This window comes from Heterostelium album (assembly GCF_000004825.1).
Source record: "Heterostelium album PN500 unplaced genomic scaffold PPL_scaffold6, whole genome shotgun sequence".
NCBI classification, from domain to species: Eukaryota; Evosea; class Eumycetozoa; order Acytosteliales; family Acytosteliaceae; genus Heterostelium; species Heterostelium album.
In genome coordinates, this window is record NW_008805068.1 from 926,651 (window position 1) to 946,073 (window position 19,423).

Here is a 19,423-nt window from a genome sequence, read left to right on the forward strand (position 1 = left end):
TAAAAAAAAAAATATTACATTTATTTTTTATTTTTTTAAAGTTTTTTTTTTTTTTGTTAAAACAAAATAATAATACCTGTTAAGTTTATATGATTAGGTATCTTTTGTCGGTCTCGATAAGATGTTCTTATTCAGAAATCGTTTCAAGTTTGGGTTGTTTGGTTTGTTAAAGTTTTGTTTTTCATATTTTTCTATTATTATTGTTTCTTTCAAATCAAAGTTGTATATAAAGTTTGGTTTGAATTTAATTATTATTATTATTAAAACTATAATTATGTTTAAAAAATATTTGAATTTAGGCTACCCAGCCTGTTGTGTAAGATTTATCCTTTGTATTGAGTGATGCGTTGTGGTCACAACTTCCTCTTCTTCTCGTGGTGATTGGAATTGTGTTGGTGGTTGGCAGTACAGCGGTGTTCTTGTTGACCACGGTTGCAGAGGCAGTAGCAGTGTTGATGGTAGAATTTACAAAAGAGTTGTTGTTGGCGGTGGTGGTTGGTAGATTATTTACAAATGGTGGACGCACCATTGGTTGTGTGTTTATATATATCTTTGTGTTGTTGCTGCTGCTGCTGCTACTGCTTTGTGGTACAGTATGCGAGTTGGATGAATAGGTGGCGGTGGAGTAGATGATCGAATTGTTGTTGGTGTTGTTGCCGTTGGAAGACTGTGTTGGTGCGTTAGAATTACAAGATTGATGAAGATTATTGGTTGCCAAGTTGGGTACGACAGCAACCGGTGATTGTTGTGATTGTTTTGGTGGACAATGTTGTTGGGCGGGAATCAATGGATTCTGGAGTTGTGGTACTGGAATTATATTGCTCGATTGCTCTTCGAATCTACGCTTGACTTTGTCGACTTCACGGGAATACTTTTCAAACTCATCGAGTGAGCAATTTACGGTGTAGTCCATCATCGAGAGGAAACATACTTCGAGTTTGTTCATCTCGGGCAGCGAGATACCACCGACTTGGCTATAGAATTCATTGTTATAGAATATATCATCCAGATATTTGGTGCTAATAAGCAAACTTGTTATTACAATACGATGAATATTCATAGAGTTAATAATAAGATCACATTGTGTAAGGAATCGGTCGATGTAGACTAAACTCATGACAAAGCATTCTTTGCTACATGGAGAGTACTTTAATAAACGTGCTAAATATGCATCGATACCAATTGTTGGTGGCTTTCTATTTGGTGGATAGAATTCTCTACGATCGTTTTTAATCTATTTTATTATTAAAATTAATATGTGTTTTTTTTACTTTTTATATTAATTTTTTTATACATACTTTATCTCCATTTGTGATTAATCTATTAATAACAGTACATAATACATCTAAAAGATTATTATCCTTGGTATCTCTCTTTGGGATTATTGGAGTATATTTTGGTGGGTCCATTTGAAGAATTTCAAATATTGAATCAAGTGATTGTGTTGAACTCATTTTTGGACGCTAGTGTAAATAATAATTATAATTGAATAACTATATAAAAAATTAACTATTAATATTAATTTAAACTAGAGCTATAAAACTAAAATACAATAGAAATAGGTTTTGGAAAAAGATAGAAACAAAAAAAACAACAAGGTGGCGAGGTAAATGGAATACAAATATGGTCCAAATATATTTGTTTTGTTTTTCGGTTGGAATTGATTTGTAGTGGGAAAGGTTAAACTATTTAATAATTAATTAAAAAATAGTAATAAAATATGGTTGGTGTGTATCAGTAGACTGAGTAGATGGAAAGGTATTTTTTGATTATGGTTGTTTTGTTTTAACAAATAAAAATTAAATATTATTTTGCAAGTATATAAAGTAGGTTTTGGAACTATATAGGTGAAATGAATTGAAATTTTTGTTTTTGGATTTGATTATTATATAGTTAACTATGTTTGAGTGTTTGGGATGATATTTATATGGAGATTTTTTTGTTGTTTGTTTTTTTTTTGTTTGTTTTGTTTGTTTTTTTTTTTAAGGTAGAAAGAGTAGAGAGGAAGGTCTACCTGCTTAATGTGGTGGTTAATGTTTTGGATTAAATTGTGTTGTTTGTGGTTCATATAGGTTTTGGTAGTTGATGCTGTAGCTGTTTATATTGCTGTTGGATGTGTTGTTGTTGTTTGAAAAGATATCAAGAGTGAAATAAAGTGAGATGAATGAATGGTGTTCGTTTGACTGAGTGGTTTAGGTCTTTGTAAGAGCAGTCGACTGCAACCATATCAACATGATGGGTTATTGAGAAGATGAGGAAGAAAGATAAGGAAAGGAAGGAATGTAAAAGAAAGAGTTGAGAATAATATTAAAATCAAGAAATTAAAAGATAGATAATAAAGTGAGAGTAACAATGTCAACAAATGATAAAAGTGAGTGCATTATTAACAACAAATATGATTATTATTAAGTTCGTTGATAACAGTAGAGATAATATTATCTATTTATATGGAGTGGCAGGTGGATTTGTGCATGAAAAGTGTAGTGTTTGTATGGGATAGGAAAGAACTTGAAGAAATAATTTAAAAGAACATAACCAACCAACGATATCCAACCTAAGATAATTTTTCTTTTGGTTGTAGTGGTTTAGTGTTGTTTTTGTATTCAATTCCAATTTAAACGGTACTGACAATAACAACACAACAAATCATTTGAATCGAAAAGATAGTGAGTTTGATTTTAAATTGGAATTGACATATTAGGTAAATATATTATTAAAGACAAACACTAAATATATTTATTCTATATAGTTTGTTATTGAAAGTGTGTGTTAATGTTTATTTGTGTGTGTATATGTGTGTTGGAAAGTAATAATAATTATTATAATCTTTCAAATACTTTTATATGAGAGATTGGAGTAGATTTATCAAATAATATTAAAAAATAAAGTACGTGTAATAATAATTATTTGTTGTTGTTTAGGGCATTGGAATAAATAATAACTTGCAACAGGGTGTGTGTTGTGTATTAATATTGTTTTCAATTCAAATATATTTTATAAATATTTTATATGTTTATTACTTTAAAAAACAATTAAATATCAACTTAAGCTTAAGGTAGAAAGAGTGATGATATACAATCAATAAACACACTTTTTTAAAAATATGAAAGAATTAAACAAATTAAAAAGATATCAAGAATGAGTGTTTGTTTGATTGATATTGTGAGTGCGTGGTGTGCCAAAATAGAAATATGTTGCAAAGTGGGGGTTTATTAATTAAAAATATGATTGATGGGTTGAAACAAGAGTCAAATTATTTTTGGAATTTTATGAATTATATTAGTTTTGTGAAATCTTATGAGAAACGAGGAGATATCATTTACTATTCAGAGATGAAAAGTTTAAATGATGTATGTTGTTGGTGCTAGTGTGATTCGACTCTTTAAACAAGAGAGAGATACCGATAGGATTTGGAATCTACTCACTTATATAAATTAGTTTTTTAAAAAAAATAAAATTAAACAACCACAATATTATTTTTTAAACAGACACATATTAAATCTTTATAAATATTTTGTAATAACACTGATTATTTAGAAAAAGTCTGTAAACTGTTGGAATATTAAAAATCATTCATACAATCCAAGTGGTTCATATTGTTTTTTTAATCAAAATATTCGTCTTGTTGTTTGGAGAGTGTAGTAATAAATTGATGATTCAACGACAATCGAAATATGAATGATAATTACCTTTTATGAAACCGAGATTTTACCAATTGATAGAAAGAGTCAAATTGACGTTGTTTGGTAAAAGATTGGTGTGTGTTGGTGACTGATAGTCGTCTCTTATGGTAGTGGTAGTATTGATTTATTTTAAAGTAAGAATGTGGGAATTTTAGATGAAAATTTGTTGTTTGATTTTTATGACTGGTTTCAGAGGGTTACAAAAATAAAATTACCTGTTTGGTTTCAAATTAAAACAAATAGATCTAAATTGAAAATGATTAATACCATTTGGATTTAAAAGGTTGTCATTTAAAAATAATTAAATAAAAAAAAATATTCTAATCATAGAGTGAAATATTTTTAATATTATCTTACAACAATAATTATTATTAATTTGATGGTTTCACACAGTTGAAGAATAACAATATTGTTTGTTCCAAATTTGAAAAAATACACTCACCCTTCATCTGCTTTCAAAGATAAAAGAGATGTGATGATGTGTACGTTCTATCATTTTTACTACTATTAACATTTTAAAATAGCTGTATGTGGGAAAGTTAACATTGAGTTAAAGATTAAACAAATAACAATAAAAACAACTATCACAAAATAAGATATAATACTCTATGTTTGGGTATATACATTCACAAATAACAAGATTGATGAAATTTATTAACAACTCTATGATCATTGGTAATTCTTGATTTTTTTAAAAACAAACAAAACAATAACAACAACCAAAAATATCAATACAAGGTAAAAGAAGAATGATTGATCTATTCAAGTGATGATTGGCTAATATATATATATATATATATATAAGTAAAAATATAAAAACTTTAATATCAATGGGCTGAATGGATAAATTACAATTAAAAAAGATAGAAAATATCTAACCTTTATGGATACATGGGCATATTTGTAGTTTGCTTTGAAATGATTGAAAAGGAATGGAATGAATTCTTACTTTTTAAAAAGATTTATCTTTTTTTTTTTTAAAGTTCTATTTACAAATAAAATATAAGTTCTTAATTATTTTTTTTTAAAACTAAAAATTTTAAATTTATTTCTATTAATTAGTACTAATCTAATAAATTTTTAAAAACTATATTTAAGAATACAACAAAAATAAATAAATAAATAAATAGATAAAGTTTATAATAATGAATATTTGAAGTTGAATGATATTATTAAATGGTAAAGATTAGAAGTGTGAAGTTGAGGACAGAATGGATTGCTTATGAGTGGTGGTTGTGTGTATTATTTGGAAACAATGTAAAGTGGAATGTAGTGTATAGGAGGTAAGTTTTTGGAATTAACCATTTATTTAAATAAATCGATTAATAGATATATAGAGTTTAAAAAAAAAATTGATAACCACACCAACACGATCTTGATTTATATTCAGTTGTTGGTATATTTGTTGTTGATGTTGATCCAAACCTCGAATTATTGCAATAATAATTCTGATCTCTAACAAGCAGATACCAAAAACATCTTTTTTGGAATTTACCTATTCAATTTTTATTTTATTATACCACCAACTCCACACCCAAACTCGCTACCACTACATCGAATTCCTCCACCTCTTATATATGAAGTATGTGTCTTTGTATATCTTATCACCAACACACATTATAAACATAGATTATGAAAGCATCAATAAAATCTGCTTTCAAACAAAATATACTGATTGTCTAACTTTATGTTTGTCTGAGAATAGATAGACAGAGAGAGAAATTGAGAGAGTGAGTGATTTAGTGTTGTGTGTGAGTGTATAGAAACAAAATCATACTAAATTTTAAAATACAAAAACATACATACACACATATACTAATGATGAAAATAATCAAATCTACACAGTGACCGGTGATATGATATCACAATAATCAACAACAACAACAACAACTTCATTTTTTTATTTGTACACAATACTATCTTTTTAATTAAATATATCACTCTTTTTGGATTTTTTAATCTAATGTTTTTTAATTTTTTGAATTGGAGTGGTGAATAAAAATATTATTATTATTATATGTTCTTGATTTGCAAAAACAAATAAATAAAAGTGTTTTTTAGTGTGTGAAGTGTGACATCTTTGAAAGATGTGATTGCATTTTATTAATTAATAATTTTTAATCTATTCATTTAGTTCCAACCACGCTATCTTACTATTTTTCTCTAATTATCTAAAACACACAACTTCACACTTCAAAAAAAATAAAGAGATACAATTAGAGAAATAATAGAGTTACAAAAGAGAGGAAGAGAGAGAAGATAGGGATAGATATGAGAGAAATAAGTAAAAAAAAAAAAAAAAGAGAGAGCTTCATTATTCCTCGAATTTTAATAAATACCTCTAAACTTGGGATGTAAGCTCAGTTGAAAACAATATTAATAGTTCCTATTAGAGAAGTTATTATTATTTGATAAAATTTTATATGTACAAGAATAAATAAAATGAAGAAGCTGAGTGTGTGAATGTAAATATGTACAATGTAAATAAATAAGATTGTATTTGTTTAGTTTTTGATTATTTGTTGGGTTGTTTGTCCAATAAACTAATGTTTTACATTTGGTATTGATTACTCTTTATATAAAATACACTGCCGTTCATCGAACCATCTTAATTTAATTTAGCAAACATATTGATTTTAACATAAATGAATGATTATTTTAATTATATTAATCAAAAGTTAATAATCAAAGCAGATGATATGCATTTTTACGCACTGTTTTTTTAATTTCGCGACAAAAAAAGTAGTGGTTAACTTCACTTCATCATGATTATTTTTAATTAATAAACAGAAATAACCAAAAATGGACAAAAAAAACAAAAAAAAAAAAGTTTTTATTGTGAAAAGTTTATCACCACTGACGGATTGTCATCTGCGCTTTCTAAAAGTAAGTGGTCAACCTTGAACCACAAAATTTGACATCATACACCTTTTTTTTGAAATATTTTTTCTTTGCATGGTGGTCATATTTCAACACACCAAAACTTTTTATTATATTGGATTTGTGTTACATATGATTGGATCTAGCATCTAGATTATCTGAAAGGTACTTTGCCTTCTTAAAAGAGTGCAACAGTATCAGCATCAATCAAGTAAATAACATCATTATTTTAGATCGAATCTTATTGATGACACTATACAATAATAACAAATTATTTATAACAAGTACTATCTATTTGTTTTGAGTGGAGATGGATAGAAAGTAGAAAGTTAGAAAAGTTATTAATGTTAATCAATGACTTTTGATGTTTAATGATATATGTTTGATTCATTTACAAAAACAAAAGACAGAAAATAGAAAAAAAAAAAAAAAAAACAAAAAAGAAAAGTTGTGTGTTGTACATCTAAATATCATTCTCTAAACATGACAACACTCTATTATTAATTAATTGATTCTATGATAATGGGTAAAGAAGTAAAAGAAAAGAATAAAGAAAAGTAACTTTGGTTCCACCGGTAAGTCGGACTGATAATTGACTCTCCATTATTTTTGTTAAGGGTAATTAAAAAGATCTATTTAAAACAAACTAAACAGCAACTTCCCATTTCTAATTATTTGTTGATACTTCAATACCATGAAACTAAAAAAAATTGAGACAATCAAGAGCGTGGTGTGTAATCATTTGTTTTCATGCCACCCAATTAGTTTACCGATAAATATCTCTCCGGTAAGTTTTAAAAAAACATCATCAACAAGTGTCTATCAGTGATGGTGGAAAAAAATAAGAAAAAAAAAAAAAAAAAAAAAATACAAAATAAAAAAATTAAAAACAAACAAATCAAAAAAATAATTCAATTTCGTATTTTTGTTTTTTGGCACCACACTACCGTGTGTACCAGGACAAGGTTCAAAGTTGTTTAAACAATAAAAAGAAATGAACTTTTCAACTCAATTTAAAAATTTTATATTTGAGAATTAAAAAAAAAATAAAAAAAAATCAAAAAACACGAGAGACACTCTCACGCACGATTTTTTTTGAGAACATCCACTAAACAACAAAAGTGACTACAAAAAGGAAACAGTCTTCTCCACTTTTACTCCAAAACAACCAACCAACTACCCAATCAATCAAAGACAGTTGATCATTTGTGTATTCAAATTGCGCGAATGGTTCTCTTCTTTATCTCTTTCATCAATAATACAATTACAACAACCTCACTCTCTTTGCTCAGCTGTTGCTATTCGTCAACTACATCGTATTCCTAACTGAACATTAATTATCTATTCTGTTAATAACAATTATAACAATCAAAAAAATAACTATTATTTATAATTAAACTTCAGCTTTTGTCATTTCAAAATATATAAGCATAAATAGCACCAACCAACCAATCAAATAACAATAGTTATAAATTCATTCTCATAGCAAATAGTAGAATAAAACACATATAAAGCCTATCAGGGTATGTATAAATTTAATTTGAAATCATAAAATCCTAATAGAAACACAACTCTTCACAAACATTGCATAACGGATGTTTCTCAATTTTAAAATAAGTATTTTCATGTTATTTATATCTACATCACACAAACAAAATGATTGTTTTTTTTAACCGTATCTGTAGTGTTAACAAATCAATGTTAAACTAGCTTTACATTCATAATTTGATTGGATTTCTGCAATTAATTGTCATTAGCATTAGAAAGTTAGTGTTTTGTTCAAAAAAAAAACAATCAATTGCCACTACACATTTGGCTTAGAGTAGAAGAAAGAGCAAGGTGTGGCTTTTGCGTGTGTTTCGTAACCTTAAGGTTATAAATATAATTAGACAAACAAAACAAATATATTTTAACCCCCACCCTTTTTTATTTCCCACCCACTATCACACTTTTTTTTATTATAAAAATATATATTTTTTAAACCCACATACTCATTAATTGTTTATGTTTATTATACATTGTTGTTTTTACTACTATGAAAGTGTTTGTTTAGTTATTATCATCAAACAGTTTAAATTAAAAATAGTGAGAGAGTGAGATTTTATATTTGAAAAATAATTAGGTGGAGAGAGAGGAAGAAAATGAGGAGAGGAGCATGAGGAAGTGAGTTGATAATATATAATATCATACCATTCAATGGTATCACTTCACACATAAATATATCACATCTTATCAATATATTGTGAACTATTGATTAAATTAAACATTAATTTAAATATAAAGTTGTTTGATGATACTAGTTTAATTTATAAGTAGACAATTATTTAAATAATAAACAACAACAACAACAACAACAACAACAACAACAACAACAACAACAATCCACAAAGTTGTAATATTGTTAAATAAAATACAAATTCAACGAGTAAATATCTGTTTTCAAATTATTTATTTTTTTGTTTTGTTACACATAATAGATTGGAGTGTGCATGCTTAGGTGGTGGAGAGAGAACTCACTTGAGACAGAAGAATAATAGATAGACAAATAATTATATTAAAATTAAATTGTTGTTAATTATAGTGTTATTTTTTTTGTAGTGTTCGAAATTAATAAAAAATATTTTTTTAAAAAATATATAAATAGAAATTAAATTATTTATATTTATTATATTAGATTTCTATAAATTAATCTATTACCCTTTCAGATAGCGTGGAGAAGGAGTAAACAAAAACAAACAGGAATAAGAGTATAGAGTTTTGTTTTTTTATTTTATTTTTTTTCAAAATTTGTAACTTGGTTATCTGTCTCTCTTTTTGTGTTTTTTTTATATACTTCTAATCTTATCATCACACCTCTACTACTCACGATTACTAACTTTTTATTTAACTTCTTTAATATTTAATTACTATTTAGTTTCTTTTTTTTACAATCTAACTAAATCAACCAAATTCAAATCCTTTAAATATATATAATCTAATTTATATATAATAGTAAAATCAAAATCAACCAATCAATTTTTTTCCAAACAAACCAAAACTAGTTCGAATTTATATATATATAGATTTTTTATTTTTTGAATATTTCCTCTTCTTGTTTTTCCCGGAAATCAACTCTTCACTCAAATATACTAAAAGAAAAAAAAAAGATAATCGTTTTAAAATCAACACGATAATAATAATAAAATGGATACAAAGATATTACACGCCAACAACAATATTTTGATTTCAAATAATAATGCCAATGTAATTGGTAGTAATGGTACAAAGAGAAAATCATCGACACCAAGCATGCCAGTAAATATGGTCCATTATTCCAACGGTAACAGCATCAACGGCAGTGGAGTTCACATTGGAAACGGAAACAACAGTGCGTTTGGCGCTTTCACCACGACACAACAACAGCAGATGATGACCATCAGCAAGGGTGCTTGTTCAAAGTGTGGCGGAAAAAGAAAACACTCCAAAGCCTGCATATACAGAAAGAAAGAGGATGACGACGATTTACTTTCTCCAATATCATCATCACAAAAAGATGTCATCCAAAGAGTAAGTGTGAAGTAGTACACAATGTTTTACTACTATAGTAGCAACCTAAACATTCGAATGATACTAATTCGTACAATGCTTGTTGTTTCACATTATAGCTCGACGTCTCTGCGCTCAAGAGATATAAAAAACACTATAGATTAAAAACCAAACATAATTCAACTAAAGATGAGTTGGCATCTGCAGTAAGATTGCATTTCGACGGACTGCCAGTGAACGAAGGTGAAATTATAGAGAATTTTATGGTAAAAGTAAAGAGTCTTTAGTGATATTGACCTATCTAAAATTAAATCAAAAATAAAAATAGAAAAAAAAATGGATAATGCTAACCCCATATAAAAATTATTTAAGTTCACCATGATTAATCCCCACACTTCACTTTGGATTTTATTAATTTTTTAATTTGGATTTTTTTTTAATTTTTTATTATTATAAAATGATTGCTAAGGTCAGACCTCCAAGTGAAGATAAATTATTATTTTTATATTTTTTTCAGTCAATTAATTGTATACTAACAAATAAATTATTATATTTATATAAACTATGTATAAAACTTTAAAGCTTGGATTTGGAAACAGTTTTTCCAGATCTATTTTAGTGAGTGGAACTAATTTCAATGTTGTACAAAGATACTCTATTGCGAGTTTTGTAACAAAGTCCGCTGCAGGTAGTACTACTGCCACCTCGACCAACAATTCAAGTGTTATCGATAACATCCTTTCGAGTTCCAATCCAACCAACGAGAAAGAGCAACGTAGAAAACTGAGAGAAGAAAGAAAGCAATTAAAGTTGGAGGAGAAACAAAAGAAATTGGAGGAGAAGGTCGATAAGTTACTCAAGAAGAGATTGACTCCAAAGAGACCGGTATCCTCTTTCAATTTGTTTATAAAGGAGAACATTGTTGCTCGCGGTGGTATGCGTGAAGCCGTCAAGTTTTGGAATCACTTGGAGGCAGACAAGAAGTCAGAGTACGAAAGACGTGCACGTGAGATGACAAAGGAGGCCGAGCAGAGCAATCAGCAAGTATTACAACCACCAAAGCGTCCTCTCAGTGCATTCCAGAGATATGCCAAGTACATGGATGGTAAACAGACCGCTGGTCAGTGGAAACTTCTCAGTGACCTCGAAAAGAAAGACTTTCTGGAGGGTGCCAAACAAGATGAAATCGAATACAAACAAAAGTTGGATGAATACGAAACATATGTTGGTAGAATCAAAGATGAAATTAGAGTATCATTAGATAGTCCATCACATACTCAATAAAAGATAATTATATATATATGTAATGTTTCTTTATTGTATTTTCTTTGTTAATAAATTGTAAAAGTTAAAGTTAAGATTATATAATTCGTGTTTTTCCTTTAATTAATTTATTTACATTCCTATTTTTTGAACTATATATATGTACTTTAAATAACTATAACTATATATATATTGTTGACAAAAAATTAAAACACACATTAACTAATGATCTATTCGTATACGTTTAAATATTTGTTCTGTTGAAATATAGTTTGTATGTTGATATTGATGATGTTCGTGTTGATTTATATGAGTGTCTCTGTTGGTTGATTGTTGTTGTTGTTGTTGTTGTTGGTGTGTGTCATCGGTTGCAGTAGCCGGTTGATGATCAGATTGAAAATGAGAGTTCTGTAGTTGTTGTTGAAGTGTGAAATGATCTAGCGAATTGTTATCACCTAGGATAAAATCTTGAAATATAGATTGTTGGCGTGGATCCAGTGATTCAAAGAATAGAGTAGCATTTCTACTACTGCTACTGTTATTGCCGCCGCCGCCGCCGCTGCTGCTGCTGCTGCTGCTGTTGATATTAATATGTTGTCTACATTCATTCGATGATCGCTTTTTCTTGATTGCTGTTGTCTCTGGATTGATTTTATCGGGTAGACGATTCACCCCTATACTTTGATGACTATGATTGTGGCTATGAGTATGAGTACCACTATGATTTATAAGACTATGGGCATTTGATAATTTATTGGCTAATAAAGGTGATGCATGAGTAGTGTTGGTATTATCGAATTGAAACATATTGTTATCGAGCTCTACATCAAATAAACTTTTGGAATTATTGACACCAAATGTTCCACTATTACTATTATTAAATATAAACTTTATATCATTTTGAGTAATAAAATTATTATTACTTTGTGAAATTTCATTTTTACACATGGGATGTTGAGGTTGTTGTTGTTGTTGTAGTTGTTGTTGATTTTCCAAGTCTGTCATATTCTCTTCACATGAAGTATTGTTGTTCAAAGTTGTTGTAGCTCTTGCTGTCACTGCTATTGTATTATTATTACTACTATTTTGAGTTGTAGATGGTGATGTGGATGTTGTAGCTGTTGGTACTACTGTGTTTTGTTGTTGTTGTTGTTGATCTATCTCAATATATCTAATAATTTGTTTGATAATTATATCGTTTTGTTGTTGTAGTTGTTGTTGTTGTGTTGTTGTTGTTGTTGGAGAAGAAGCAGAAGAAGATGAGGAATGTCTAATGATTCTCAAGATGGATTGCATAGCATCTCTTCTACCTTTTTGATAAGAGTTTTTCTGTTGTTGTAAACTATGTTTGTAGAGCAGAGTAAGGTGGTTGGCAGCCAATTGGAATGAGCTATAGAGTTCACCGTTGTCACTCTGAGTGTCGCCCCGGCTACTGTTGGTGGTTCCAATACCACCATTTAATTGATCACTACTACTACTACTACTACTCATCTATATCGATTTCAGTTACTATCAGTAATAAATAAATAAATAAATAGATTATATAAAATATTAACGAATGTATTATCAATTCATATATATAAACTATCTAATTAAATAAAATTAACTTTTTTTTTTGTTTTCGAAACTAACTTCTTGTTTTTGGTGGTTATTTTTCACAATATTTATATTGTTTTTGATATTAAATAATATATTATTATTTTGTTTTTTTTCATTGATATTATCATTTCATTAGATAAAAAAAATAAAATTATCTTTTTAGATCTTTATTACATTTTTTTTTGATTTTCTATTTATTTATTCAAAAAAAATTAAAATTAGATTAAATATCTTGAATATGAAATTTCAGTGGAATTTAAAATTTTCATCAAAATAATCAAACTACCAAAACTTCTTATTTTTATATATTTTGAGAAAATTTGATTGTTATTAAAATGGGGGAGCTAATAATTTTTTAATATTAATATTGTTTCTTTATTAAAACCAACCACGCTTAAGAAATATTATTATTATTTACTTTTTTTTTACTTTTTGTTATTATATGTTTTTTTGTGAATAGTCATAAGTTGCAACTTCAAATCTTATTACTCATTTATTTATATTTATTGGTTTGTTTTTAATAGAACCACTTTTAATTGTAGATATCATTGCAGCATATACTCATAGTTAGTCATTTCAGTAACAGGATATAATATTAAATTTTTTTTTATTTTTTGTTTGTACATAATTATTTAAAAGAGGTTCAATATAAATAATATCAAATTATAGTTTTATTTTGTTTTTTTTAAAAAAAATAAAAACAAACATTGGTTTTATTTCATCTTAAATCAAGATATCCAATGATCTACCGATAACTATAATCAATTTTTAATATATTTATATATATATATTTTTGTGTAGTTTTTTTTGTTTAATCATTATTTTTATTTCATTCTTAATTATATAATTATTAGCAACAGTAACATAAACAGCGGGCACCAACAGTGATATCATTTCATTTCAATAAAGAAATATATCAAACAACAAGATATTGTATATAGAGAGAAACACAAAAGGTGGTTTTTGTGTTTTTATTTTATTTAATTTTCAAACTATTTTGACCTTTTATTATCACTTTTTACTTTTGAACAAAAGTAATCTTTTGAATTATTTTTATTTTATAATATATTATTACTTTCTATATAGATATCAACACGAACGATAATCTTTTTTTTTATTTTATTTATTACTTTTTTAATTTCTTTTTTTTTCGCTTTGTGTGATTCCGATAGTTTTTTATTCTAACTTAATATATATACAATATTAAAAGGCCACTTTATTATTTTTGACCAACATGGGGAAATTATATCTGACACAGCTAGGCGGACTTAATGTATATTGCTGTTCCAAATGTAAAAGTCATATAGCTAATAAAGAAGAAATCATCTCCAAAGTAAGTTTATCCAACTAATTTGCTTTTTTCTCATAAAACAATAATATTAAACTTTTTGTTAACATTAATTTAAATAATGAAGCAATTTCAAGGTAGAAGTGGAAAAGCATATTTATTTGCATCAGTGTATGTTTTATTTATATTTTTGATTTGTTTTTTATTGATTTCTATTCTTATATTAAAATGATTGATTTTTATTATTTTTTCCATAGTGTAAATGTTTGTTTAGGTGATCCAGAGGATAGAATTTTTAATTCTGGAGAATATAATGTTAGAGATGTAATATGTCTGTCTTGTCTTTCAGTAATCGGTTGGAGATATGTAAGTATCCATTGATTTTTTAATTTTTATCTTTATTCAACAATATTGGAATCAATTTCTATTCCAAATTTGTCATACTATCATTTTCTTATTTTATTTATTTTTTAATTTGAAAATATAGGAAAAAAGTTATGAAGATACCCAGACTTATAAAGAAGGAAAATATATTGTAGAAAAAGCCAGAATAAATAAACTATGTAAATAAACTATTATAGGTTATATTTACTATCGTTTTTTTGTTTTAGATAATAGGAAACTTATCAATCATGTTATTTTTTTATTCAATACGTTCATTGTGATCCTGGTGGTAATGAATAGGATTGTGGTTGTGGTAATTGGAATCCATTTTGTTGAATAGATTCAATTGGTTGGAAATTCATTGGTTGTTGCTGTTGCAGTGGTTGTTGCTGTTGTTGTATTTGTTGCAGTGGTTGTTGCTGTTGTTGTTGTTGTTGTTGATTATTAATATTTTGGAGATCTTTTAATTGTTTAAAATAAGATGTTTGTTGATTTTGTGGGATTTGTTGTTGTTGCTGTTGTTGATGATGATTATTATTATTATTGTTATTATTATGTCTTGGTTGTTGTTTCATGAATGAAGGTCTTCCTCTTTGGTTTTGTTGTCCTCTTGGTGGTTGCTGAGCAGGTACACCATTTCTTGGAAGCGGATTATATTCAAATGACTCTTGTATAAATTCTAAATCTGATTTTTGTGGTTTGCTCTTGGTATTCTTTCTCTTCTTTCTATTCTTAAATTCTCTTTCCTTTTCATCGTCACTAAAATCCATTTCATTCTCCTCCAACTCGTCGTCATTCTCATTCGAGGCATCGAATCCTTTTGTGTAGATTGCTGATGGCACTACAAACTTTGAGAGATCCGGTACATTAACATAATAAATAGGTGTCTTTAATTCTATTTCAATTATCTTTTTTTCTTGTGTTTGATTTGTTGTTGGTACTGATTTTGTTGTTGTTGTTGTTGTTGTTGTTGTATTTGATGTAGTTGATACCTCTCCATTTGTTACTGTTTCTACCTGTGTTTGTGTTTGTGTTTGGTTGATTGTTAAATCTTCTTGTGGTTCTGCTTTGGCAATGTCGGTCTCGGCTGTTGGGATTGCTTGCTTTGGTTGTTTAGATGGAATGACAATTGATATATTGGATGGTACTCTGACGGAATAGTATGGATCTGAGATTTGACCAAATACCTCGTAGATACGTCCAATGGGAGTGCGATCTTCCAAACAAACAATTGAGTCGATATCCAAGGCAGGTCTATCCATTGGTTTGGCACTTGAACTTGAAGGAAAAGATTTAATAACGATCATATCATCGACCAAACTAGATAGTGTACCAAGAACATTGATAGAAGTGTTTGGTGGTAGTGTCAACTCTAATGGTTTCTCTTCTGGCATCTTTGGTTTGTATATCTTTGAATCGAAATCATCTTCTCCATCATCATTGACCTTTCTCTTATTATTATTATTATTATTATTATTTCTATTGTTATTGTTGTTATTATTATTGTTGACATTCTTATTAACTATGATATCATCAAGATTATCGTCACTAGATTCACTTTCACTTTCACTTTCACTACTACTGCTACTACTGCTACTTTCGCTACTAGATTCACTGTCACTACTTTCATCTTCTTTTTCTTTCTCTTCATATTTGACTTCTTCTTTAACAATATTGTTATCTGTCATTTCGATCTCTGTAGATTTAACTTCCTCCGTAACATTGACACTTATGCTGTGATCTTCTTCTCTAATCTCTTGTTTCAATACCATAACATTAGTCATCTCTGATTTAACCTCAAGATCGATAGCTTGAACATTTGAAACATCTGCCATTGGAGGTTCTTCAGTTGAAATAGTTTCAACTTCTTTATTCTCTTCCTTCATCTCTATAATATTTGTTGATTCATTCTCTAAAACAACTTTATCCTCTGACAGACTGTCATTTTTAATATCGTCTGTAGTTGGTGTAACTTCTATATTTTGGTTGACATTTGGATTTGTAACTTCTATTTCCTCTATAATACTCTCGACATTTTGGATGACAGACAATGAATTATCACTATTTGTTGCCTCCATGACTATAAAACTAAAAATAATAAAATACAATTTGTTTATGAATTCAGAACACTTACACTCGTTCGTTTTTTTTAAAAAAATTATTTTAAAAAAATTGAATTAATTCAGGCATCTCAAACTATTTTTAAAATTGACATTTAATTTAATATTATTATATATTATATATTTAAAATTTATTTATTTAATTATTTTATAATCTATTTGACATCCAACCAATAATGTCGTCGAAAATAATTTGACATTCTGGTTCAGATGTAAGACCATGCCACATTCCCTCGTAAATCTTTAAAGTTTTATCCAAACTGGTCGATGCTTTGTAGAGTTCTTTTGAAACCTCTGGGGATGACACCTTATCCTCGGATCCATGTGCAATGAACAGTGGAACTTTTACGTCGGCCAACTTTGATTGGAGATGTGACGTTACCTTTAGGATAGCAAGTCCGGTACCAAGACGTGCACGGCCCTTGTAGGTCAGTGGATGAGTGGCGTGTTCTTCACGCTTCTTTGGGTCTTTGATGTTACGATCGAGAACATTGTCACCCGGTACGATTGGGAGCGATGGGAATGCACTGGCGATCAATGTGAGAATACTGACCACATAGTAGTTTGGAACCATGGTGTCGTCCAACTTGATGAGTGGAGCCAACAAGATCAATCCACCATTGAGCAGATCTGGCTTTTTCAGTGACACCAAAAGTCCGACAGCACCACCCATCGAGCATGAATAAATGAAACGCTTCAGATGTGGGAATCTCAGCTGAATGTCATCGATAAAGATGATAGAGTCTTCCATCAAATCATCGAAACTCTCGACGTAGCATTGAAGTCCTTCACTCAGACCATGTCCTTGTTGATCGAAAATGAAGGCAGCATAACCTAACTTTGCAAAAATTCTGGCATCTTCTGCCAATGTAGTTTGACCATGATCTCCATAACCATGGATAATAATTAAAGCACCCCTTTATAGTTAAAATAATAATAATAATAAAAACAGCAATATTATTAATATTTTATCAATTTACACAGAATTAAAGTTTACATACTTTGGATGTGGTGGTAACCACTCTTGACAAACTAATTTAAGATTATTTTTATTCTTGAAATGTCCTCTTTTATAAATAATGTTTCCAGGCTCTGTAGTCTCTGATTCAAATGTAATAATGGAATCTTTTCTATCGACTAAATGTTTATCGTTGAGTGGTGACAAAATATTTGGAACACCCTCAACAAGAACACTATTTACTCCGACCATTTTATTGTATTGTTATTGTAACTAAATATATTATATGAATGTGTGTGTGTTGTGTGACTTGTTAATTTATTATAATATATTGGATGAATAATGTTTAAAAGTCTTTTTTGTTTTGTTGAATAAAATAAAATATACAAATGAGTTATTATACAAATATAAATAGTTAACTATTGGTTATTAGATTCAATAGATTTAAAAATAAAAAGTTGTATTTAAAAATTTTAAAAAAAAATGTTATATATAAATATATACAGAAATAATAAATAAATTCACTGTTAACAGTTAAAGAGCTTAAAGTAGTTAATTGACTAACTGTATAAACTAATACTTTAATCAAAAAGGAAAATAATAAATTCAATTATACCAATTTCTAAAAATGGTAAATTAAAAATGATGAATTATTATTTTTCGTTCGAAAATTGTGTGTGTGTGTGTAAACTTGTTTTTTTATAGTTGGCTGTGCGAGTGAGAGAGAGAGAGAAAATCTTTGCTTTGGCAAAAAAGAAAAGATAGACAATAAATTATATTGAGAACAAACAACGGATTCGAATGTGTTTGAAATTGTCGAAAATATATAAATATAATTTAAGTTAATAATAAATAGATAGATAGGTGAATGAATTAAATTAATTAATGTTTACTGTTTTTCACTAAAACAAATGTAGCTAATTAAAATAATTGTTTTTTTTTAGTTATGAAAAATGCAAAGAAAAAAAAGTTGTAAAATCTAGATTTTCTTTGGGTTGAAAAGAAAGATATGAACTGGTAATAATTGATTGTTTTGTTTTTTTTTTTTTGAGGTGAAAAAAAACCAACAAGTGATTATTGTAATCAAATAAAAATAAAATGACTTTTCTTGATCTTTGATTGTGATCAAAATGTGGTGTGAATCTTTTTTGGTGTGAGAGAATATCGATCAAACAAGAAAAATTTAAAGATAATTAAGTATTTGGTGGTTACAAACAACAATGAATAAATAAATAGGAGAGATTTGTTAAGTCTTTTGAAAACCAAAAAGTTTAAAAATAAAAATAAATTTAAAAAAATGAGAAAAGAAATATTAAAATTCCTTTGTGCTTCTGCGCTGATTTTTTGTTTGTTTTTATTTTGGTATCCTAATTATGCCCTTTCCTCCTTCACAATCACCAGAGCCAAATTTGATCAAATTTGGAAATGTGTGGGGGTGGAAACAGCGAATCGAAAATTCGTTTGCTTTTTTTCAAAAAATCTTTCTTCACAAAAAAAAACAAAAAATTATTTTGATACCTATTTTGTAATTTTTCATCATTTTTCGGAGTTTTTCAATCTCTATCACAAAAAGTTAAAAAGTAAATGGTATTTAAAAAAAAAACATCATTATTTTTCTTTATAATGGGAAGTTGACATTATTTTGATTGATTCAACATTATATGACACCATCTGTCGGAGTTTATTAATAAAACACAACATTGTTTATCTGTCTCTATAGCTT

The 19,423-nt window shown here is 27.9% G+C and overlaps 7 protein-coding genes across 7 annotated transcripts; 3 read left to right on the forward strand and 4 right to left on the reverse strand.

The window, feature by feature from the left end:
• Window positions 1-295: 295 nt before the first annotated feature.
• PPL_06949 (cyclin family protein) lies at window positions 296-1,454 on the reverse strand (the record flags this gene model as incomplete). The annotated part of the gene is made up of 2 exons (XM_020577799.1): window positions 296-1,234; window positions 1,299-1,454. 2 exons carry the CDS (start codon window positions 1,452-1,454, stop codon window positions 296-298), a joined length of 1,095 nt encoding a protein of 364 aa, XP_020432247.1.
• Window positions 1,455-7,085: 5,631 nt separating this feature from the next.
• On the forward strand, window positions 7,086-9,174 carry PPL_06950 (uncharacterized protein; the record flags this gene model as incomplete). Its single annotated transcript, XM_020577800.1, has 4 exons — window positions 7,086-7,120; window positions 7,686-7,879; window positions 8,880-8,955; window positions 9,162-9,174. The coding sequence occupies 4 exons, from the start codon at window positions 7,086-7,088 to the stop codon at window positions 9,172-9,174; spliced, it is 318 nt and encodes a 105-aa protein (XP_020432248.1).
• A 572-nt stretch (window positions 9,175-9,746) lies between these two features.
• On the forward strand, window positions 9,747-11,372 carry PPL_06951 (uncharacterized protein; the record flags this gene model as incomplete). The annotated part of the gene is made up of 3 exons (XM_020577801.1): window positions 9,747-10,109; window positions 10,208-10,354; window positions 10,767-11,372. The coding sequence occupies 3 exons, from the start codon at window positions 9,747-9,749 to the stop codon at window positions 11,370-11,372; spliced, it is 1,116 nt and encodes a 371-aa protein (XP_020432249.1).
• A 201-nt stretch (window positions 11,373-11,573) lies between these two features.
• On the reverse strand, window positions 11,574-12,842 carry PPL_06952 (uncharacterized protein; the record flags this gene model as incomplete). The annotated part of the gene is made up of 1 exon (XM_020577802.1): window positions 11,574-12,842. One exon carries the CDS (start codon window positions 12,840-12,842, stop codon window positions 11,574-11,576), a length of 1,269 nt encoding a protein of 422 aa, XP_020432250.1.
• Window positions 12,843-14,359: 1,517 nt separating this feature from the next.
• PPL_06953 (uncharacterized protein) lies at window positions 14,360-14,809 on the forward strand (the record flags this gene model as incomplete). The annotated part of the gene is made up of 3 exons (XM_020577803.1): window positions 14,360-14,409; window positions 14,496-14,604; window positions 14,726-14,809. The coding sequence occupies 3 exons, from the start codon at window positions 14,360-14,362 to the stop codon at window positions 14,807-14,809; spliced, it is 243 nt and encodes an 80-aa protein (XP_020432251.1).
• Window positions 14,810-14,894: 85 nt separating this feature from the next.
• On the reverse strand, window positions 14,895-16,700 carry PPL_06954 (H/ACA ribonucleoprotein complex subunit GAR1/NAF1; the record flags this gene model as incomplete). The annotated part of the gene is made up of 1 exon (XM_020577804.1): window positions 14,895-16,700. The coding sequence occupies one exon, from the start codon at window positions 16,698-16,700 to the stop codon at window positions 14,895-14,897; it is 1,806 nt and encodes a 601-aa protein (XP_020432252.1).
• Window positions 16,701-16,890: 190 nt separating this feature from the next.
• PPL_06955 (putative phospholipase) lies at window positions 16,891-17,952 on the reverse strand (the record flags this gene model as incomplete). Its single annotated transcript, XM_020577805.1, has 2 exons — window positions 16,891-17,659; window positions 17,744-17,952. 2 exons carry the CDS (start codon window positions 17,950-17,952, stop codon window positions 16,891-16,893), a joined length of 978 nt encoding a protein of 325 aa, XP_020432253.1.
• Window positions 17,953-19,423: the final 1,471 nt, after the last annotated feature.